Below are 24,734 nucleotides of genomic sequence, written 5' to 3' on the forward strand. Positions count from 1 at the left end.
ATACATTTATAGCATTAATCAGATAAGACAGAAAATATCATATTGCCTCTATATAAATCCATGCTATGCCCACATCTTGAATATTGCGTGCAGACCTTGTTGCCCCATCTCAAAAAAGATATATTAGAATTGTAAAAGGTACAGAAAAGAGCAACAAAAATGATCAGGGGTATGGAATGGCTTCCGTATGAGGAGAGATTAATAAAACTGGGACTTTTCAGCTTGGAAAAGAGACAACGGGGGGGGAATAAGATAGAGGTCTATAAAATCATGACTGGTGCGAAGTAAGCAAATAAGGAAGTGTTACTTACTCCTTCTCATAACACAAGAACTAGAGGTCACCAAATTAAATTAATAGGCAGCAGGTTTAAACCTAACAAAATCAAGTATTTCTTCACACAACACACAGTCAACCTGTGGAACTCCTTGCCAGAGGATGTTGTGAAGGCCAAGACTATAAGAGGGTTCAAAAAGAACTAAATAAATTCATGGACGATAGGTCCATCAATGGCTATTAGCCAGGATGGGCGGGAATGGTATCCCTAGCCTCTGTTTGTCAGAAGCTAGGAAAGGGAGACAGGGGATAGATCATTTGATGATTACCTTTTCTGTTCTTTCCCTCTGAAACACCTGGCATTGGCCACTGTTGGAAGACAGGTCTAGTTGGACCATTGCTCTGATCCAATATTGCCATTCTTATGACATACACAGAAATTAAGAATGACGTAATGTAATCTTTATTCCATATTGAGAGCACTGTCGGTCAATAAAAATGATATTCAGTGTAAAAAATAGACTGTTCTTAAAGAATATGTATTTATTTTCCGAGAGAAATCACTTGATTGCTCTGGTGTCATTACCACAGAAATACATGAATGACTGACTCTTCACGCACTTAGATGTTCTTCTTGGCAAAAAAAATCTAGAAGGGCTATAGAGTAGCAAATCAAGTGAATGTGTGATTGGTGCTGCAAAACTTCTTAGCAATGAGACATGAAATGCTATATCATGTCAAAGATTAAAGAGAGAGATGAGAAAAATATTGTTACAACAGCAAATATATATTACCAACATTTCAACATTTTGAAAAAAATCTTTAAGTCACCTGTTATCAGCCACTTGAAGAAGATCTGCAACATAGGGGTCCTCTGGCTGAGGAATTGGATAAGTGCTGACTCCTGAAGGAGGGACAGGTTGATCAATCTGCATGAGTTGACGCCTGAATGGAATGTTTCTTTTCCTGCCACCTAAAAATCCACAAATGCTTATTACTTGAAATTGAAGTAAAAGAGGATATTATATGTTATTTGAAGTGAAATATTCAATAGCTTGTGAATTGGTATGTTCCTCCTTTTCGTCACAGAGAACTGCCCATGAATAGAAGTCATACATTCTTGACAACATCTTTAATAAAATTCACATTAATTTTGTCTAATTCCAATTTTAAATAACCAAATATGCAGTCTGATCCAGATAAAGTCCAACGAAAGAAATTTCCCTCCATATGTTTGGTGGCCTATACTTTCTACAACACAAGCTGTAGAACTTGTTACTGTTTCACCAACCCTCACCCTCTCAACTAAGCAGTAGCTACAAGCACAAGAGCTGCTAGTAACAACATTACTGAGAAAATGTTTAAACACTTTAAATAACTTTCAGATTCTGTTATTTCTATTTGTAATATTTTCAAACAGTCTCAATAGTCATCATGTAATGTATGCAGTGTTGTTGTAGCTATGGTCGTCCCAGGATATTAGAGAGACAAGGTCGGTGAGGTAATATCTTTTACTAGAACAACTTCTGTTGGTGGGGGAGATGAGTTTTTGAGCTACACAGAGCTCTTCTTAAAGACAGAAGTTGGTCCAGAAAAAGATATTACCCCATGTCAAGGTTCCTCCCCCACTCTGAACTCTAGGGTACAGATGTGGGGACCTGCATGAAAAACCTCCTAAGCTTATCTTTACCAGCTTAGGTCAAAACTTCCCCAAGGTACAAAATATTCCACCCGTTGTCCTTGGACTGGCCGCTACCACCACCAAACTAATACTGGTTACTGGGGAAGAGCTGTTTGGACGCGTCTTTCCCCCCAAAATACTTCCCAAAACCTTGCACCCCACTTCCTGGACAAGGTTTGGTAAAAAGCCTCACCAATTTGCCTAGGTGACTACAGATCCAGACCCTTGGATCTTAAGAACAATGAACAATCCTCCCAACACTTGCACCCCCCCTTTCCTGGGAAACGTTGGATAAAAAACCTCACCAATTTGCATAGGTGACCACAGACCCAAACCCTTGGATCTGAGAACAATGAAAAAGCATTCAGTTTCTTACAAGAAGACTTTTAATAAAAATAGAAGTATATAGAAATGAAGAAATCCCCCCTGTAAAATCAGGATGGTAGATATCTTACAGGGTAATTAGATTCAAAAACATAGAGAACCCCTCTAGGCAAAACCTTAAGTTACAAAAAAGATACACAGACAGAAATAGTTATTCTATTCAGCACAATTCTTTTCTCAGCCATTTAAAGAAATCATAATCTAACACGTACCTAGCTAGATTACTTACTAAAAGTTCTAAGACTCCATTCCTGGTCTATCCCCGACAAAGACAGACTATAGACAGACACACAGACCCTTTGTTTCTCTCCCTCCTCCCAGCTTTTGAAAGTATCTTGTCTCCTCATTGGTCATTTTGGTCAGGTGCCAGCGAGGTTACCTTTAGCTTCTTAACCCTTTACAGGTGAGAGGAGCTTTCCCCTGGCCAGGAGGGATTTCAAAGGGGTTTACCCTTCCCTTTATATTTATGACACCCCATCATGTAATAATGCAAACAGAGTTCACTGACATGCAATTCCAAATTTAGTGGCTTTAGCAGAGAATTCAGTGACTGGGTTTAAAAATGCCAGCTTTGCCTTACAGAGAAATGTTAAAGCAAATTAAACCCCCATTCAATAGCGAGATCTAAAACTTATATGATAAATTTTCATTAACACAATAAAAATAAAGCTGCACAACATGCAACATATTGGCCCACATTTTATTCTCTCCTCCTCCCCCTCACTTTCTGCCTTTGCTGTACATTTCAGTGGAACAAATATGGCAATTTCCTGCAACATCTTGGACAAAATGTTATTGAATTAAGTGTAAGTATCTATGGGATCTATCATACTTAAAAAAGGTTATGTATTATTATGGGCTGGGATTGCATGCAACCTCTCTGAGGGATGACTACAAAGTAGAGTCCTGCAACGGACTATTTTTTTAAACCCACATCCATCCTGCTCCGCAATACCCACTCCCACTCACTCCAGTATTGTTTCTTGCATTTTTATCCCGCCTCCACCTGCAAAAACTTAGATCCTGCAAATCCCACAAAAGAGACAGATTCCCCCATGCTACTAAAACAAACAAAACTATGGCTGTCGAATAATTGCAGTTAACTCACACGATTAACTAAAAAAAATTAATCATGATTAATCAGTTTTAATAGCGCTGTTAAACAATAGACTACCGACTGGAATTTATTAAATATTTTGGATTTTTTTTTTTACATTTTCATATATAATGTATTCTGTGTTGCAATTGAAATCAAAGTGTATATTAGTTTAGATTACAAATATTTGCACTGAAAAAATGATAAACAGAAGAAATAGTATTTTTCAATTCACCTCATACAAGTACTATAGTGCAAACTCTGTCGTGAAAGTGCAAATTACAAATATAGATTTTTTGTTGCATAACTGCACTCAAAAACAAAACAATGTAAAACTTTAGAGCCTACGAGTCCATGCTGTCCTACTTCTTGCTCAGCCAATTGCTAAGACAAACAAGTTTGCTTACAACCACCATTCCAGAGGACATGCTTCCATGCTAATGAAACTCGTTAAAAAAATAATGCATTAATTTAATTTGCAACTGAACTCCTTGTGGGAGCACTGTATGTCCCCTGCTCTGTTTTACCCGAATTCTGCCATATATTTCATGTTATAGCAGTCTTGGATGATGACCCAGCATGTTGTTCATTTTAAGAACACTTTCACTGAAGATTTCACAAAACGCAAAGAAGGTACCAATGTGAGATTTCTGAAGACAGCTACAGCACTCGATCCAAGGTTTAAGAATCTGAAGTGCCTTCCAAAATATGAGAGGAACGAAGTGTGGAAAATGCTTTCAGAAGTCTTAAAAGAACAACACTCCAACGCGGAAACCCGAACCACCAAAAAAGAAAATCAACCTTCTGCTGGTGGCATCTGACTCAGATAATGAAAATGAACATGCGTCGGTCTGTACTACTTTAGACTGTTATCGAGCAGAACCTGTCATCAGCGTGGATGCATGTCCCCTGGCATGGTGATTGAAGCATGAAGGGACATATGAATCTTTAGCGCATCTGGCATGTAAATATCTTGCAATACTGGCTACAATAGTGCCATGGGAATGCCTGTTCTCACTTTCAGGTGACATTGTAAACAAGAAGTGGGCAGCATTATCTACTGAAAATGTTAACAAACTTGTTTGTCTGAGCGATTGGCTGAACAAGAAGTGAGTGAACTTGCAGACTCTAAAATTTTACATGGTTTTATTTTTGAATGCAGTTTTTTTTGTACATAATGCTACATTTGTAAATTCAACTTTCATGATAAAGAGATTGAGCCACAGCACTTGTATTAGGTGAATTGAAAAATACTATTTCTTTAGGGGTTTTTTTACAGTACAAATAGTTGTAATCAAAAATAAATATAAAGTGAGTACTGTACACTTTGTATCCTGTGTTGTAATTTAAATCAATATTTGGAATGTAGCAAACATCCAAAAATATTTAAATAAATGGTATTCTATTATTGTTTAACAGTGTGATTAAACATGTGATTAATTTTTTTAATTGCTTGACAGCCATAAAAACAACAATTGTTAAATATATATATATATATATATAAAAAAGTGCAGATGATGGGGCTTGCTGCAAATAGCACAGTGTAGGCAAGGAACTGTGCCACCTGGAAAAACATCCTGTCAGGAGGGAGAGAGACATGGCTCTCTATACAAGACACACGATGGCTGAAAAGCTGGAAGCCTAAAAGAAGCTAAGAGAAGCTGGGTGTCCTTAAGGGATCCTGGAGGGGGGACTACAGGTGCAGTTGCCCCAAACCATAACAGTAAACATACCAAAATTATATGTTTGACATATGCTTTGCCACAGTGAGAAAAATAAAGATTGCCTGTATGAAAGAATAATTTCCACGGTCAGAATATTGTGAAGCAACAGGAAACCTGGGATTCACAAGCTATCACTTGATCATATAACCATGGAACTGCAGACCAGTGCAAGTTTCCATAGCTACACAAGAGCCATAGAACTCTTATTGCTACAGAAATACACCTTGAGTGATGCTACATTAAAAATGTTAAAGCAGAAAAATAAACCACCAAAAACAAAGCTATGAGATAATGTTTCTGTGGTAAAAAGGTGTTCGGTAAAGGATTGAAGGAACCCTTCTAGTAATTCTGAAAGATGAGCAAGAGAATCACACCTGAAAATTTTGTGCAAATTCCCCAGCAGCAAAATTAAAATCAAGAGAATTGACTGGATTTTGACAGCTTCATTCATTATGTCTTTACAAAGCCACTGGAAAGTTTTTCAGAAATGCAGAAGTGAGTCTAAGCCCTGGTCTACACTAGGAGTTGAGGTCGAATTTAGCAGCGTTAAATCGATTTAACCCTGCACCCGTCCACACAACTTAAAGGGCTCTTAAAATCTATTTCTTTACTCCACCCCCGACAAGGGGATTAGCGCTGAAATTGGCCTTGCCGGGTCAAATTTGGGGTAGTGTAGACGCAATTCGACGGTATTGGCCTGCGGGAGCTATCCCAGAGTGCTCCATTGTGACCGCTCTGGACAGCGCTCTCAACTCAGATGCACTGGCCAGGTAGACAGGAAAAGGCCCGCCAACTTTTGAATCTCATTTCCTGTTTGGCCAGCGTTGCAAGCTGCAGGTGACCATGCAGAGCTCATCAGCAGAGGTGACCATGCAGAGCTCATCAGCAGAGGTGACCATGATGGAGTCCCAGAATCGCAGAAGAGCTCCAGCATGGACCGAACAGGAGGTACGGGATCTAATCGCTGTATGGGGAGAGGAATCTGTGATATCAGAACTCCGTTCCAGTTTTCGAAATGCCAAAACATTTGTCAAAATCTCCCAGGGCATGAAGGACAGAGGCCATAACAGGGACCCGAAGCAGTGCTGCGTGAAACTTAAGGAGCTGAGGCAAGCCTACCAGAAAACCAGAGAGGTGAGTGGCCGCTCCGGGTCAGAGCACAAAACATGCCGCTTCTATGATAAGCTGCATGCCATTTTAGGGGGTTCAGCCACCATTACTCCAGCCGTGTTGTTTGACTCCTTCAATGGAGATGGAGGCAACACAGAAGCAGGTTTTGGGGACGAGGAAGATGATGATGATGAGGTTGTAGATAGTTCATAGCAAGCAAGTGGAGAAACCGGTTTTCCCAACAGCGAGGAACTGTTTCTCACCCTGGACCGGGAGCCAGTACCCCCCGAACCCACCCAAGGCTACGTCCCGGACCTGTCAGGCGGAGAAGGGACCTCTGATGAATGTACTTTTTGAAATAGTATACATGGTTTAAAAGCAAGCATGTTTAATGATTAATTTGCCCTGGCATTCGCGGCCAGTACAGTTCCTGGAAAAGTCTGTTAACATGTCTGGGGATGGAGTGTAAATCCTCCAGGGACATCTCCATAAAGCTCTCCTGGATGTACTCTGAAGCCTTTGCAAAAGGTTTCTGGGGAGGGCAGCCTTATTCCGTCCACCATGGTAGGACACTTTACCACGCCAGGCCAGTAGCACATAGAACAAAGCATTGCAATGTATGTTTGCTGGCGTTCAAACAACATCCGTTCTTTATCTCCCGGTGTTATCCTCAGGAGAGTGATATCATTCATGGTTACCTGGTTGAAATAGGGTGCTTTTCTTAAGGGGACATTCAGAGGTGCCCCTTCCTGCTGGGCTGTTTGCCTGTGGCTGAACAGAAATGTTCCCCGCTGTTAGCCACAGCGAGGGGAGAGGGGTTAGCCACACAGTGGGGGGGGGGAAGGGAGGCAAAATGCGACCTTGTAATGAAAGCACATGTGCTATGTATGTAATGTTAACAGCAAGGTTTACCATGAAAGAGTATACCCATTGTTCTATAAAATGTGTCTTTTTAAATACCACTGTCCCTTTTTTTCCTTCCACCAGCTGCATGTGTTTCAAGGATCACAGGATCTTCTCCTTCCCAGAGGCTAGCAAAGATTAGAAGGCAAAAAAAACGACACTTGTGAATGTTCTCTGACCTCATGCTGTCCTCCCACACTGACAGAGCACAGATGAATGCATGGAGGCAGACAATGTCAGAGTGCAGAAAAGCACAAAATGACCAGGAGGAGAGGTGGCGGGCTGAAGAGAGGGCTGAAGCTGATAGGTGGCGGCAGCGTGATGAGAGGAGGCAGTATTCAATGCTGAGGCTGCTGGAGGATGAAACTAATATGCTCCAGTGTATGGTTAAGCTGCAGGAAAGGCAGCTGGAGCACAGACTGCCGCTACAGCCCCTGTGTAACCAACCGCCCTCCTCCCCAAGTTCCATAGCCTCCTCACCCAGATGCCCAAGAACTCGGTGGGGGGGCCTCCGGCCACCAGGCCACTCCACCCCTGAGGACTGCCCAAGCAACAGAAGGCTGGCATTCAATAAGTTTTAAAGTTTTAAAGTGCTGTGTCGCCTTGTCCTTCCCTCCTTCACCACCCCTCCCGGGCTACCTTGGCAGTTGTCCCCCTATTTGTGTGATGAATTAATAAAGAATGCATGAATATGAAGTAACAATGACTTTATTGCCTCTGCAAGCGGTGACCAAACGGGAGAGGGGAGGGTGGTTAGCTTACAGGGAAGTAGAGTGAACTAAGGTGGGGAGGGGTTTCATCAAGGAAAAACAAACAGAACTTTCATACCGTAGCCTGGCCATTCCTGAAACTGGTTTTCAAAGCTTCTCTGATGTGCACTGCGCCGTCCTGTGCTCTTCTAACCGCCCCGGTGTCTGGCTGCGCGTTGTGCCTCAACCTCCCACCCCGCCATAAACGTCTCCCCTTTACTCTCCCAGATATTGTGGAGCGCACAGCAAGCAGTAATAACAATGGGAATATTGGTTTCGCTGAGGACTAAGCGAGTTAGTAAACTGCGTCAGCACGCTTTTAAACATCAAAATGCACATTCTACCACCATTCTGCACTTGCTCAGCTTGTAGTTGAACAGCTCCTGACTACTGTCCAGGCTGCCTGTGTACGGCTTCATGAGCCAGGGCATTAAGGGGTAGGCTGGGTCCCCAAGGATAACTATAGGCATTTCAACATCCCCAACAGTTATTTTCTGGTCTGGGAAGAAAGTCCTTTCCTGCAGCTTTTGAAACAGACCAGAGTTCCGGAAGATGCTAGTGTCATGTATCTTTCCCGGCCATCCCACGTTGATGTTGGTGAAACGTCCCTTGTGATCCACCAGTGCTTGCAGCACTATTGAAAAGTACCCCTTGCGGTTTATGTACTCGCCGGTTTGGTGCTCCGGAGCCAAGACAGGGATATGGGTTCTGTCTATGGCCCCACCACAGTTAGGAAATCCTATTGCAGCAAGCCATCCACTAGGACCTGCACATTTCCCAGACTCACTACCCTTGATATCAGCAGATCTTTGATTGCGTTGGCTACTTGCATCACAGCAGCCCCCACAGTAGATTTGCCCACTCCAAATTGATTCCTGACTGACCGGTAGCTGTCTGGCGTTGCAAGCTTCCACAGGGCTATCGCCACTCGTTTCTCAACTGTGAAGGCTACTCTCATTTTGATATTCCAGCGCTTCAGGGCAGGGGACAGCAAGTCACAAAGTTCCATGAAAGTGCCCTTATGCATGCGAAAGTTTCGCAGCCACTGGGAATCATCCCAGACCTGCAACACTATGTGGTCCCACCAGGCTGTGCTTGTTTCCCAGGCCCAGAATCGGCGTTCCATGGCATGAACCTGCCCCATTAGCACCATGATGCCCACATTGCCAGAGCCCATGCTTTGAGAGAAGTCTGTGTCCACGTCCTCATCACTCTCGTCACCGCTCTGACGTCGCCTACTCGCCCAGTTTCGCTTTGCCAGGTTCTGGTGCTGCATATACTGCTGGATAATGCGCTCCTAATTGCCAAAGTGATCTGATCGGGCTCCATGCTTGCCATGGTATGGCGTCTGCATGGAAAAAAGGCGCGGAACAGTTGTCTGCCGTTGCTCTGACAGAAGGAGGGGTGACTGACGACATGGCTTACAGGGAATTAAAATCAACAAAGGGGGTGGCTTTACATCAAGGAGAAACAAACAATTGTCACAGAGAATGGCCCCCTCAAGGATTGAACTCAAAACCCTGAGTTTAGCAGGCCAATGCTCAACCCACTGAGCTATCCCTCTCCCCAGTATTCCAGGCAGGACTGAATCTCCATTAAACTTTTCAAGGTGCCCCTGACAGACCTCACCGAAATGATTGTCGGTTGTTGATTTCACAGAGGGAGGGAGGGGGGAGCAAATGAATACAAAACAAATCTGGTCTATTTCTTGTTTTGATCCACTCCATCTATCTTTTACATCTTTGGCTGGCAGCAGACGGTGTACTAGTACTACTAGCCATCCTCATCTCCTGGCTGCTCAGCAGAAGATGGTGCAATAGGACTACTAGCCATCCTTATCTCCTGGCTGCTCGCCAGAAGACAGTGCAATACGACTGCCAGCAGGACTAAAGAGAATGACCTGGTCGAGTCACTCCTATTTTAGTCCCTGCGCCCATGTCTGTCCAGGCAATCCTGACGACCTTACCGAGGAGGTCAAGAGCACCTCGGACATGATGATGATGGTTATCAGGCCTATTGAACCGTCTGCTGCCACAAGGCAATGAGCTGCTGCTGTGTAGCAATGCAGTACCGCATCTGCCAACACCCAGGAGACATACGGTGACAGTGAGCTGAGTGGGCTCCATGCTTGCCGTGGTATGGCATCTGCACGGGTAACTCAGGTAAAAAGGCGCAAAACGATTGTCTGCCATTGCTTTCACGGAAGGAGGGAAGGAGGGTATGATGACATGTACCCAGAACCACCCGCAACAATATTTTTGCCCCATTAGGCATTGGGATCTCAACCCAGAATTCCAATGGGCAGCGGAGACTGAGGAACTGTGGGATAGGTAGCCACGGTGTGACGCTCCGGAAGTCGACGCTAGCCTCGGTACTGTGGAAGCACTCTGCCAAGTTAATGCACTTAATGCAATTAGAGCATTTTGTGTGGGGACACGCACAATTGACTACCTAAAAACGATTTCTAAAAAACAGACTTCTATGAATTCAACCTAATCGGGGGTAGCCATGTTAATCTGTATCCACAAAAACAACAAGGAGTGCGGTGGCACCTTAAAGACTAACAGATTTATTGACACCCCTGATACTTGAATGCAAGGCACTGAATTTAGCCATATGAAGTGGAAATCTGTCAACCTCGTCAAAAAACTTGCACAGACACAGACAGACATCATCTTCCTCTCCAAGTGCAAACAGATGGACACCATACTAAATGGACTGAGGGTAAAAAATCCATTGCAATCGACATACTACACTGACTACGGTAAGAGATTGTTCCACACACTCTCAAAGAAACTGAGGAATCACCTGATCAGCATTCTGTACAGCAGACAGGAGAAGATCAAAAATGAGCTCTCAATACTGGAGACACTCATACAAAACCAACCTTCCACACAAACTTCCACGCGGCTGGACTTTACAAAAATGAAACAAGCCATTTACAATGCATACTTCACTTCTCTACAGAGGAAAAAGGACAGTAAACTCCTATATGCCACAGGGGGCTACAACAGTGGCACCCTTAACTCACCCAACAATATTGTTAATCTATCCAACCACACACTTAGTCCAGTGGAAGAGTCTGTCATATCTCGGGGACACTCTTTCTGCCCCACCACCCCACCACCCCCACGAACATGATACAGTTCTGTGGTGATCTGGAAGCCTACTTTCACCGTCTCCAACTCAAGGAATATTTTCAACGCACCACTGAACAGTGCACTGACCCACAGGAACCCTCCTACCAACACTGCAAGAAGAATTATGCGTAGACTCCTCCTGACGGTCAAAATGACAGACTGGACTTCTACACAGAGTGCTTCTGCAGAAGTGCACAGGCTGAAATTGTGAACAAACAGCATCACTTGCCCCATAACCTCAGCCGTACAGAATGCAACACCATCCACAGCCTCAGAAATAATTGACATCATAATCAAAGGGGCTGACAAAGGAGGTGCTGTAGTCATAATGAACAGGTTGGATTATGAACAGGAGGCTGCCAGGCAACTCTCCAACACCACATTCTACAGGCCACTATCCTCCGATCCCACCGAGGAGTATCAAAAGAAACTACACTCTTACAGTAGGATTATCTGGCTATTTGGACTCTCTCCTCAGACACTACGCTAACAGCACTCCTAGCTATCTTCGAGACACCACTGACTTCCTGAGGAAACTACAATGCATTGGTGATCTTCCTGAAAACACCATCCTGGCCACCATGGATGTAGAAGCTGTTTACACCAATATTCTACATGAGGATAGACTACAAGCTGTCAAGAACAGTATCCCTGATGAGGCCACGACACACCTGGTGGCTGAGCTTTGTGACGTTGTCCTCACCCACAACCATTTCAGATTTGGGGACAACTTATACCTCACTGCTATGGGTACCTGCATGGCCCCACAGTATGCCAACATTTTTATACTGACTTAGAACAACGCTTCCTCGGCTCTCGACCCCTAGTGCCCCTCCTCTACTTGCACTACATTGATGACATATTCATCATATGGATGCATGGAAAGGAGGCCCTTGAAGAATTCCACCTAGATTTTAACAAATTTCCACCCCACCATCAAACTCAGCCTGGACCAGTCCACACATCAGATCCACTTCCTGGACACTACAGTGCAAATAAGTGATGTTCACACAAACACCACCCTATACTGGAAACCTACTGACTGCTATACTTACCTACGTGCCTCCAGCTTCCATCCAGGACATGTGACACGATCCATTGTCTACAGCCAACCCCTAAGATACAACCGAATTTGCTCCAATCCTCAGACAGAGAAACACCTACCAAATCTTTATCAAGCATTCTTAAAACTACAATACCCACCTGGGGAAGTGGGGAAACAGACAGAGAGAGTGAGACAGGTACCCAGAAGTCACCTACTACAGGACAGGCCCAACAAGGAACATAACAGAACACCACTGGCCATCACGTACAGCGCCCAGCTAAAACCTCTCCAGCACATCATCAACCATCTACAACCTATCCTGGAAAATGATCCCTCACTCTCACAGACCTTGGGAGACAGGCCAGTCCTCGCTTACAGACAGCCACCCAATCTGAAGCAAATACTCACCAGCAACTACACACCACACCACAGAAACACTAAACCAGGAACCAATCCCTATAACAAACCGTGTTGCCTACTCTGTCCCCATATCTACACTAGTGACACCATCAGAGGACCCAATCACATCAGCCACACCATCAGGGACTCATTCACCTGCACATCTACTAATGTGATATATGCCATCATGTGCCAGCAATTCCCCTCTGCCATGTACATTGGCCAAAACCAGACAGTCCCTACGTAAAAGAAGAAATGGACACAAATTGGACATTGGGAATGGTAACATACAAAAGCCAGTAGGAGAACACTTCAATCTTCCTGGACATTTTATAACAGATTTAAGAGTAGCCATACTTGAACAAAATAACTTCAGAAACAGATTTCAAAGAGAAACTGCAGAACTGAAATTCATTTGCAAATTTAACACCGTTAATTTGGGCTTGAATAGGGACTGGGAGTGGCTGGCTCACTACAAAACAACTTTCCCTCTCCTGGAATTGACACCTCCTCATCAATTATTGGGAGTGGACTACATCCACCCTGATTGAATTGGCCCTGTCAGCACTGCTTCGTCACTTGTGAGGTAACTCCCTTCTCTTCATGTGTCAGTATAATAATGTCTTCATCTGTAATTTTCATTCCATGCATCTGAAGAAATGGGGTTTTTACCCACAAGAGCTTATGCCCAAATAAATCTGTTAGTCTTTAAGGTGCCACCGGACTTCTGGTTGTTTTAGTGTCGGAAAGGAAGTGAAAGAGAGAAGTTACCCTAACAAGTGAAATTAAACACTAGCACATGTTAATTTAATCAGAGAGATGTGCAGAGAAAGACTACTTTAAATTATTTGTGTTCCCAGAGAGCTAGATCTTTGGTGCACTATGATAGTTTTCCACCCCAATACTAAACAGACTTCAGTTGCAAAAGCCAAGTAAGCGGCTCAGAGAGGATCAACCAGATGCAAGGATGATGATCCTGAAGCTGTACAGCCGAAGTAGGTTCTCATGTTCCACACACCCTTCTTGCTATCCGCATACCAATGAAAGGCAGGGGAGAGGCATGATTACTGAAAACAAAGCGGCAAGCATTTAGAAGCCACTATATTACTCTGAGTTTGAACTAGGTTTACAGCCCTTTGTGGCTGTTACAAGACAGCAGCCCTCAAACTCCTAACAGGTTAACTAACGTGATGCTGACCATTACTGTGCAGTCAATATAGACAGGGACAAATCATATTAACCATGACCAACCGCACAATGTTAAAGACAAACTACTGACACATGGGTTTACCCATGACCAGCTGACAGTGTTAAACACGATTTGCAATTGGTAGCAGAGTTACGGTCAAAATTATGTTGGTTAACATGATACCTTAAGGTCATGTTCTAACTATGTGATTTTCCAGAGACAACTTTGCCCATATCACTCATCATCTTTCTTTGATAACAATATGTTACACAAATCTTTCTTAAACATATGGAAACGCATACTTGCAGAGCAGAGAGACAAAAGTTTAAGAAGATAATCGTGTACTGAAATGCTATAAATTTCCTCCCAGCTTCTCATCCTTACCTAGAAAGTAGATCATCACAGTTTGGGAAAAGTAAGATTATCTAGGATTGCTTTATATGCAGTGGTCGTACCTGGAGTTTGTACTACTGCTTGTAGATTCTTCTCCTGAAGTTGCTGAATTTTTTCAGTCTTGGCTTTGTTATCTCGCTCTAATGATCGAATTTTATGTATATATTGATTATTCAGAAACTTCAAGTCGGCTGTCTCATGTTCAACCTTTCTTAATGTGGCCTTCAAGTCTAGAAAAAAATAAAACAATAGCTATTATCAATATTCTAATCATACAAATATATGCATAAAGGAGTCAAATGTCCTCATTTTCAAAAACATGACAATTATACAGGAGCTGATAATGTTATGTAGTTCTTTAGATTCTTGCAAAGTTTATGCAAATTTTCTCTCATTATTACTAACAGGTTTTTCAGCTGTTAAAGTCTTACTTCATGTAAGTAACATCTGAGTTTTATTTACAGATTAATATTGTTGTTCTTGTTATTTTTATTCAGTATAGACAGACTCCAGTGGAATGAGCTGGAGACTTCTAGTTCTGTCAAACTATAGAGCACAGGTCATGGGGGTGATGTGCAAAAGCTTTGCCTCTGATCTCAGCAATGCTCTGTGCAGGTTCTTCCTCTTGAGTTGTACTGCACTAATTTATGCCAGGCTGCAACAGACACAAGGGCTCAAACTTCCTGGCCACATCCTTTTTCTTGGCACCTTAAAGACTAACAGATTTATTTGGGCATAAGCTTTCTTTAAGGTGCCATCGGACTCCTTGTTGTTTTTGTGGATACAGACTAACATGGCTACCTCTCTGATCCTCTTTCTTCTAGCCATCAACTATTTATCCTTCTATGCCAGGAATAGTGTGATTACTATGACTGCTCTGTGCCATCCAAATATCACTCTTACACTGATTTGCTCCTCCTTAGAAAGGGTTAAGATGTCTTTATAGCCAGGACGCTGGTGATGCAGCAAAGAAAATGGTCACTGGCTCTTCATTCATAGTGAGAATAGTAATGAAAAAAGAAGAGATAAATATACTGGAATACTGGTTTTGCTGATTACATTTGTCATTGTAATACTATTGCACAAAACAGAACATAGACACTTTAGCTTTCTCTGTCAATATTCAGGATACATTATTATTTTAAAATGTACTAACATCTTGACTCTGCAGTTAATTTTATTAAAGGTGGTTGGTAAGAGTATTATGATAGTAATTTTTACAACACATTTTTACTTTAACTGTGGAAGCTTTAGGAAGACAATGAAAGTCCACTGACAATTGTTTTTTAAATACAGCCCTCAAAGTAACAAACATTTTTCATTTTAAATATATTATACAATTGAAGGGTATATTTTACTCTACTCTATTAATGTACATGGTATTTGTTTTGATAGGTCTTTCTTACTTTAGTTAATAAAGTCTTCCTGAAAATTTCAACACGAGGCTGCCAACTTCTAGACTAGAATGTGCCAGTGGCATATTGTGTGTGTTCAAGACTGGAACAAGATCTGTATTTTATATGAGCAGAAGAACTTACTCTGGAATTTACTTATGATAGTCATAGGCTAAAATTAAGTCTGACCTCAGGAATCTTCAATTTTAACTCATATAGTGTAATAAAAAAAACAAACTGGACATCTGTGGTCATTATTTCTCACAAGTGTATTGAAAAAGTTTAAAACCTCTTTAGTGTTGAAACACACAAAACAAGATCCAAGTTTTTCTTTCAATTTACAAAATGTTTATCTGCAAATTCTGGAGGGTTCATACTGTAATATTTAGCCCAGATACTTCTAAAATAATAAATAATAAACAATGAAGATTGACATTATACTTATTTCCTTTCTGACCATTCATTAGTATGAAAAGCTCACAGATAAAAAAGTAAGAAGTCATTTATAGGATGAACACTGCTTGTTTAAATAATGAGGACCAATATCACAAATAATGGTATTTTAAGGAAATGATAGCGTGTCATTTATCTTATGGTCCCTGCAAAGCTAAAACAGAATTTCTTCTCCCTCCTTTCCTGTTCTTAGCTGCTAGGACTGGAAGGGATCCAATGGCTTTCACTCATCTGCTTAGCATGATCTGTGCAACTTTGTGAGAAACCAGTCAGAGAGCAGGATTTCCCGTTAGACCATGAGTACCCTTCAATTAAAGAGCACATCAGTTCTGAAAACAGACTGTAATGTGGTTGTTTTTTACATAAGTGTATATTCAGAGTGAACTCTACTTACTATTTTTTTTCGTTTTAGAAGTGTATAGCTAATACAACTCTGCAATATTGAACTAGATTCTCTTCAGGATTGTTAACTAAATTCCAGTTACAGAATTTTTAAGCGCTTTGAATCTATGGATGAAAAGCATTTTTATAAGAGATAAGTATTTGTGATGAGCCAGAAAAAACACTGGCTTCACTGTTAGATTTCAGGGTGAGTTTGTAGTTTGCCAGATGGGTAAAAACCCACAGATTTGAAAAATGAACAAATTTGATTTAGAAGTCACTGAAAGATCATAAAGGTAGAACCACCTAAAGACTTTTCATTCATATTTATACACATAGTCGCTCTTCAAAGTAAAGCCACACTTTAAACAGCAATATTCCTAGTATTTTAATTTTTAAGCAATTTCCCATGTTGTAAAACAGCGATACTCAGACCTCAGTGGTTCAGGAGCCAAATTAGCAATCAACATTACCCAAAAGAGCCACAGTAGTGTGAATTCATTGTTTCATTTACTATTTTTATATATATAAAAATTGTTCTCACAGCAAAATAACTGACCACTACAACTGGTTAACAACATAGCAAAAGCACCCTGATTGGTTAATAACTTAGACTGGTTAATAAAATCACACAGTATTTTAATAGCATGTGCTGCAAAGAGCCACAGGAAACACATTAAAGAGTCACTTGCAGCTCCTGAGCCTTGGTCTGAGTATCACTGTAGTACAAGTATGTCAGAACAAAATGTAACTTGACATTAAACTTGACAGAATGTTAATGTATTGGAGTTCAGCAGCCTTTAGATTATAGAACAAACATTTGTACATTTAGGCCCAAGTCTGTAAACACTGAAGTAAATGGGACGACACATGGGCTTAAAGTTAAGAACATACAGAAGAATTTGCAGGATCAGGGCCATATGTGCAATCTGAAACAAAATCTAACAAAAGTTATTTTTGATATTCAGAGAGACTGAAAATTATCTTAATTTTTCATATTACCTTTAACATGACGATCAGATTGTTCTTTCAGTTTCAATATCTCTAAATGTAATTCATTATTTTCTCTCGTGAGTTTAGCATTCTCTGCTTTATAAGGTTCTAGAATAGCATCAAAATTGCTGCATTCTTTTTCAATTTTTCCAGCAGATAACTTTGTACTGCGCAGGCTCTCTGTTGTATGGACAAGGTCACTGAAATCAAAAGACAGCAAATAGTCTAAATTCAGGCAAGAATCCTACCAAATTGAAAGTTATAATCCCAAATGGTTATTTTGTCCTTAAAAAGGCACTCATGTTGTTTGAAACCATTTTTAAATTACTTGTTTAATCTACTAGAGCAGGGGTGGCCAACCTGAGCTTGAGAAGGAGCCAGAATTTACCAATGTACATTGCCAAAGAGCCACAGTAATACGTCAGCAGCCCCCCCATAAGCTACACTCCCCACACCTCCCGATCAACTGTTTTGTGGCGTGCAGGAGGCTCGGAGGGAAAGGAGTGAAGGCATGGCAGGCTTATGGGACGGTGCAGGAAGGGGTGGAGTGGGAGCAGGGTCTGTGACAGAGTCAGGGGTTGAGCAGTGAGCCACACCTCCCAGCACATTGGAAAGTTGGCACCTGTAGCTCCAGCCCCGGAGCTGGTGCCTATACAAGGAGCTGCATATTAACTTCTGAAGAGCTGCATGTGACTCCGGAGCCACAGGTTGGCCACCCCAGTACTAGAAAGATTTTAAGACTCCCTCTCCTAGCATTATACACAGGTACATTCCAAAACATAGATATATAAAGTCAGAATTTTCACTATAGAGATTTGACAGTAATTCAGTGCAAACTTCAAAATATTAATGCAGTATAATGCAATAGACATAAATGTGGCTGATCTTTTCCTTCTGGCTTTAGTCTAGAATTGGTGGTTACAAATTTCTAGATATATAGAAAGGATTCTATGCTTACATAATAATGTTGGCAGAACCACCAAAGGCCACCAATAATTAGTTTCTGTAACATACCAAGTGTCTGTAAACCAAAAATGTGGGATTAACAAATGTATACCTAAAATTAGGCCTAACTAATTTTCCCTAAAGAATTCTCTTTGTGAAGAAAAATTCACAGCAGCACAAGTAGTTTTATTGTTTTAAATAGAAATCTTCTTAAATTTTCACTAAGGAAAATGATATCCTATCAAAAAAGCTTCTAGCTTCAATAATCAATTAGGTTATCAATTTTTTCTTATGAAGTATCTTGTCTATGGACACCCTAGACCTGGTTATTCAACCAGAAACTAAGTTGATCTGCTCTCTTTGTAGACAAAATGAGTTGCCTTTAGTTTTGTTTTTTCTTCATTAAAATGAATTATGTTGCTCTTCAAGGATAAGCTGCAACACGACATGAGCTTAAAAATATTGGGTGGACAGATTGGTTTGTCCACTAAGACTGAAAATGAGAACTGTCATAAAATGCATAAAGAATACAATGGTGAATAGTACAGAAAATACTATAGTGCATTTATATAAACCACTGATGCGACTTCATCTGAAATACTGTGTGCATCCCTTCTTAAAAAGGACATTTCCGAACTAGAGGTGTTCAAAGAAAGGCAATGACAATAATCAAGGGCATGGAAAAACTGTCATATGAAGAAAGATTGAAAAGATTGGGATTGTTAATACTAGAAAGGAGATGAAGAAGAAGAGACATGATAAAAGTATAGATGGTATAGACAAGGCAGATCAAAAACTTTAGTTCTCCCTGCCTCATAATACAAGAACAAGTGGACATTCCATTATATTAAAGGAAAGGAAATTCAAAATTGATAAACAACATGTAATTAAACTGTGGTAGTCATTGCCACAGGAAGTCACTGAGGCCAAGAATTTAAACATGATTCAAAAAGAGATTGATATCGATATGTATCTCCAGAATATTTAATTACCATAATTAATTATAACAAACATTAAACCTCATGCCTCAGAGGGCTCAAATCAATCTACTGGTACTCAGGATGAGACCTAAATATGGGGCAAATTATTCCACAACTGCTGATTGTGGGGCCTTACACCTTCCTCCGAAGCATCTGGTGCTGGCCACTATCTGAGAAGGATACTGGACTAGATGGACCTCTGTTCTGATCCAGTATGGCAATTCCTGCGTGCGTAATGGCATCAAAGCCATCAAACAGCTGAAGGGTGGATAAGTTGTCCTCCAGACATACTACTTAGATACATTCATTTTCTGCTTTATGCAACCAGTAGCATCCCATTACACATTTCAGTAAATGTGGACACAGCTAATGATATATACACTCTACCCACATAAGAATATTAAGAACCTGAGTCGGGAGGTAAGTTTTCATTTTTAGCCTCACTTTAGACATTTTGAATTTTTAAGTGCAGATCATCAGCCTTTATAGAGGCCAGTAAAAACCCAGTTGTCCCAGAAGTTGGATACTAGAATTTTCTTAACTTGTCAATACTTAGAAAATATCCCAATAAATTCTCATAAAATGTTAAATGTTCACTTTAAACAATTTCTCATTTGACCCTATTTCAATAGAAAATTTTGTTTTTGTCTTTAAAGCAATTTTTTAAAAGAGTAAGACAGTTTACCACAAGTTTTATACTCAAGTAGCATGCACTGCTATGACTAACGTTCTTTTTAAAGATTTCCCTTTTGTTTGGATACCTAAAAAGTTTTTCCACCAGAGGCAAGCTCTCCACTCCTAAGGGTTGTCGATAGCCCAGCTGATCTAGCCTCTTCCTGAGATTAATAAACTTTCGCTCTGCAGCCGTGCTCATTGTGAATATGCTTCAGAAGTGGTTTTATCACTCCCAGCAAAATCAAGGTGACCTGAAAAAGATTATAGAATATATACAGAGTTTCTTTCTTGCCGCTGTACAACATGAATAAGTAAAAGCAATCCTTTCTGGTAAAAAAAACAAATAAATAAAAACCCCCTAGTATTTTTGTATATGAAATATAGATGTCTATATATGTTCTTGAAACGTGTAACTAAATGCCTTTATTAAAAGACACTGTCCACTTACACTAAGTTTTGTTATAAAGAAATTATTTATCTAGATTTTTATACTACACCTATCTGAGCTCTTCCCATGAGGTATACACATAAAAATCTCTCTTTCTCTTTTCCCTCCCATCAGCAAGAACCAGACTTCAGGGAGATATTTTTATGGGAAGACTAAATCAAAGTGGATTCTGCACTTTCTGAATTTTGTGGTCATCTTGATCTCCACGAGGCGTGAGATCCATGTGCCAGTTCTCAAAAAGATTTTTTCCTTCACATACAAAATTTCACTCAAAGTTGACAGTTCCAGTGGGTTATTACTCCTGGAGGAATTCTGCACCACTGTGCATGCGCATAATTAATGTGCCATGCATATTTTTATTTTTATAGAAAATAGCTTCTGCCAGAAAGTTGCTGCACTTCTGCCTTTTGCCCACTAGAGGGTGCTGTGGCGCTAGAACAGAGCAGCCACTCCCAACCAGCTAGGAAGAGAGAGAGAGCCTTAAGTGCCTTCTTCACAGCACCTGTCAAGCCAGGTCAGGAGACAGGGGATATGGGGAGACAGACAGAGTGGGGCTGCTGTGGGGGTCAGACGGGCTCATAAGGGCTAGTGGGGGAGGACAGACTGGGGCAGGGGCTGAATGGGAATGGAGGGTCACAGTGGGGAGGGAGGTGCAGAGCCACATGGGGACAGGGGAGGGAGTGCAAGGCCACATGGGGGAAGGGGGATAGCTGAGTGGAGGAAAAGAGACACATAAGGACAGGGGGAAGAGTGCAGGGACACATAGGGATATGGGGAGGAGGCGGGATGAGGGGGTGCAGGGACACAGGGGGATGGAGGGAATGGGTGTCTCAGTGGGGGTGCAGGGACATATGTGCTTGACTGAAAGGGAGAGGCTAGGGGTCAGCCAGGGTCTGTAGGGGGGAAGCTCCCTAACAATTCCTCCCCACCCCGCCAAAAAAACCCATTCCATACTTTTCCCACCCATACCCAACAACCCTTCAAGTTAACATCCAGGCTCCTTCCCAGCAATTACTTCCCTCTCCCTCAACTCCTCTGTTACCCCTGACTCCCCCAAGCCTTTGCACTGCTTCTGAGGGGTGCAGGAAATACACTTCTGTATTGTAGTTTAAATGAATTATTACTCAGAGTTCTGTATTAATATGCCTAGTAAGGAATATATTTATCAAAAAACATTTCCTGAATATTTTTTGTTGTCTGTATTGTTACAGACATACTTGCTGATGGTATTTTTAAATGAATTACTAAAATAATTGAAACTGGTATGATTATATTGTATTGGAGAAGTAGCCATGTTAGTCTGTATCCACAAAAACAACAAGGAGTCCAGGGGCACCTTAAAGACTATCAGATTTATTTGGGCATAAGCTTTTGTGGTTTTTTTACCCACAAAAGCTTACGCCCAAATAAATCTGACAGTCTTTAAGGTGAGACTGTACTCCTCATGATTATATGGTGTTATTTTGACAAATAAAATATGCAGAATTTTGAAGAATTTTAAAATATTGTGCACAGAAATTTTTTTGGTGCAGAATTCTCTCAAGAGTAGATTAACTGTGAGAGGTCATGATCACATCAGATGAAGAAGTTATATTATTTAGGCTAATCCTATGGAGGACTTGGAATATGGACCAAAACCTTGAATTTGACCTGGTACTGAGTGGGGGAAGGAGGGGTCAATGAAGGAAGCAGAGCACTGGAATGGTGTGATCTTGGTGGCCTTCTTTTTTGCGCAGATGACCAGCCGTTCTGTACCAACTGCAGGTTGTTTTTTTTTAAAAAAGTTACTTTCATAATTAGTAAATTATAGCAACTCAGACTGGAGATCAAATATGTGTAAATCATTGTAATTAGATCCCTGAGAGGTTGCAGCCTCAGTATCTCTCTGAATTTCTCACTGCATCTGAATATCCAATAGTCCATCAGTGATAGAGCGGGGATGATTTCTTTTAAATGCTTCCCTCTCCTGATGCTCATTATTTCCGGGATTTAGCTTCAACCAGCAGCTCTGCATCCAGTTGCTGATCTCAGCCAAATGCTTGGTTCACTGGGAGATAAATGGTGCTGCTTGCCTCTGATATGCAGGTGATGTAGAACTTCACATTATCTGCTCACTTTTTAATCCATGTTTCACAATCTCCCGCCGTGACATCACATAGACTAACAGAACAAGGGAGATGTTGAGAGGCTTCACAGATGAAGGCTTTGAAGGTGGAAAAGCAGGTGTCCACAACAACTGAAGCTACAAACATAAATCCCTGTGACATGTCTGAGGCCAGACAGAAAGATCTCATGGTCCACTATCAAAACTTCTACCATGGAGAGGTTTCTAATTTATAGCAGTATGGCTGCAAGGCCCTGCTCTGTAGCCAAGAGAAGATTATCCATAAAACCACTCAGCACTATCTTTGTACCACGTCCTGGCCTGAATCCTCACTGGAAGGGGACCTAAATACCGGCAATGCCTAGGGAGAGTTCCAGATAAAATTGGCAAGCTTCTCTATTAGCTTGCTTAGAAATGGAAGGTAAAACATCAGGCTTACTCCTAGGGGAATTCTGTGCCACTGCACGTGCGCAGAATCAATGTCCCCGCAGAAAAATTACTTTCTGATATAGAAGCAAAGAGAAGCTGCAAGAGCGGTCATGCACCCCACCCTAGCAGCGCAGGTACATCATTCCAGGAACCCGAAGCAGTTGGTGGAGAGGTAAATCACTGGGACACCCCAGCCGGTGGCTTCTACCCTGCGCCCGGATCAGCTGCTAGTCCCGGCTGAACTGGAGGCGGGAGAGGACGGGGCTTCCTCTTCCCCTGCAAGGAGCAGATGGGGCTGTGGCATACCAACCCCCAGAAACCTTCCCCTGGCTGCAGGAAGCTCAGCATCCTCCCCTGCTTGCTGTCCCTATCGCTCCTCAGCCATGGGGGGAGGAGTTACTGTACAAGGAGCTTCTCTCCCATCCGCCCAACCCCCATGCATCGGACCTCCTATACCTGTCCTCCCCCCCGCCAAACCTCACCCTGTATACCCAGACACACACACCCAACCTTCCATACCTGAACTCCACCCCCACCTCAACGCCTATATCTGAAGCCACCCTGCAACCAGACCCCCTGCCTCCAGACCCCCACCTCTGCACCCAAACCACCCCCAACTGAGCTCCCTGCACTCAAACTCCCACCCTGACAGGCCCCACCCCAAGCCCCCATATCCAGACCCCCAACTAGCTGCACCCAGACCCCCACTTCCCAAACCCCACTCCCCCAGCACCCAGACCCCCCACTGAGCCTCAACCACCTTTATCTGGAAGCCCCTGTAGAGTCCCATTGCCCCTGCACCTGGAACCCCCACAACGAGCTTCTGTGCATCCAGATCCCCCCACACTTAGACCCACCACTGAGCTGCCTGCACCCAGATCCCCCCACACAGAACCTTCTCACCCCACACCTGGATCCCCCCCACACCGAGCCTCTTCACACTTGGATCCTGCCTGGTTGCGCCTGCCTGCCCCACACCTGGTGCACCTGGTACAGAGGGGCAGGGCCCCAGGTTATTTCTGGAGCAGGCCCAGCCCTTGTACTGTGTCAGATGCAGCCTCACCACTGAGTCCGTGTCCCACCTTCATGCAGCCAGTGGCCTGTGCTCCCACTGCCATGCTGGAGCCTCCACATTTATTTACTGACAAGTAAAACGTGCAGAATTTTAAAATATTGTGCACAGAATTTACTTTTCCAGCACAGAATGCTCTCAGGAGTAATCAGGTAACTGCAACACCTCAACTGCATGGAGTGACTGTTCTGTACATACTAGCTGGATTGCTTTGTGATGGGTGGTATATTGCCGTCCTCAAAGGAGGTGCTGACAATTTCAATTAGTTGTTCTCCCAAATTATCTCAATTCTCCTTCAGCAGCCAAGAACGATTAGCACTGAAGGTGGTGACTTTGCTTTCCTGCACGTGCTTCTAGGATTTCCTGCTGTACAAATGGGACGAATTTAGGGACAGGAGATATCTTGTTACTGGGCCTGTATCTGGCACATGGTTCCTAGTGTTCCAGAAATTAAGCTTGGATGTGAATTATTTTCTCTGAGAAGTAGGCTGATAGCAATATGGTTGGTTCTGGAGTTGAGCAGAAGTATTCCAGTTTGTTTCTGCCATATACAGCTGATAAAGTTTTCTTTCTTGCTGTTTCTTCTGTCACAGGACATCAGAAAATGATGGTAATCTACTGGGACAAGGAGGAAGAAATGGACAATTTGGTGCCAGAGCATCAAATTCTGTGATTAACCAGTGGTCATAAAATCTCATTGCATCTTCTATCCTGTGGCCTTTCACATTGAGTAGAGTTACCTGCAGGATGTTTCAGAATTTCACTGGTTCCAA

General features: G+C 42.2%; 1 protein-coding gene across 4 annotated transcripts in view; it reads right to left on the reverse strand.

Annotated features, from left to right (window-relative positions):
- CEP135 (centrosomal protein 135) overlaps window positions 1-24,734 on the reverse strand; it is a 107,823-nt gene that overhangs the window by 79,107 nt on the left and 3,982 nt on the right. For all 4 annotated transcript variants that reach the window (XM_073341984.2, XM_078852530.1, XM_073341979.2 and 1 more), the window contains exons 2-5: window positions 19,995-20,159; window positions 17,318-17,508; window positions 14,150-14,317; window positions 1,106-1,247 (exon numbers count right to left, since the gene is read on the reverse strand). In XM_073341984.2, the coding sequence (XP_073198085.1) occupies window positions 1,106-1,247; window positions 14,150-14,317; window positions 17,318-17,508; window positions 19,995-20,107 (614 nt within the window). In that variant the 5' untranslated portion in view covers window positions 20,108-20,159. The remainder of the gene's footprint in view (window positions 1-1,105; window positions 1,248-14,149; window positions 14,318-17,317; window positions 17,509-19,994; window positions 20,160-24,734) is intronic.

This window comes from Lepidochelys kempii, chromosome 4, assembly GCF_965140285.1.
Source record: "Lepidochelys kempii isolate rLepKem1 chromosome 4, rLepKem1.hap1, whole genome shotgun sequence".
In the NCBI taxonomy this organism is placed as follows: domain Eukaryota; kingdom Metazoa; phylum Chordata; order Testudines; family Cheloniidae; genus Lepidochelys; species Lepidochelys kempii.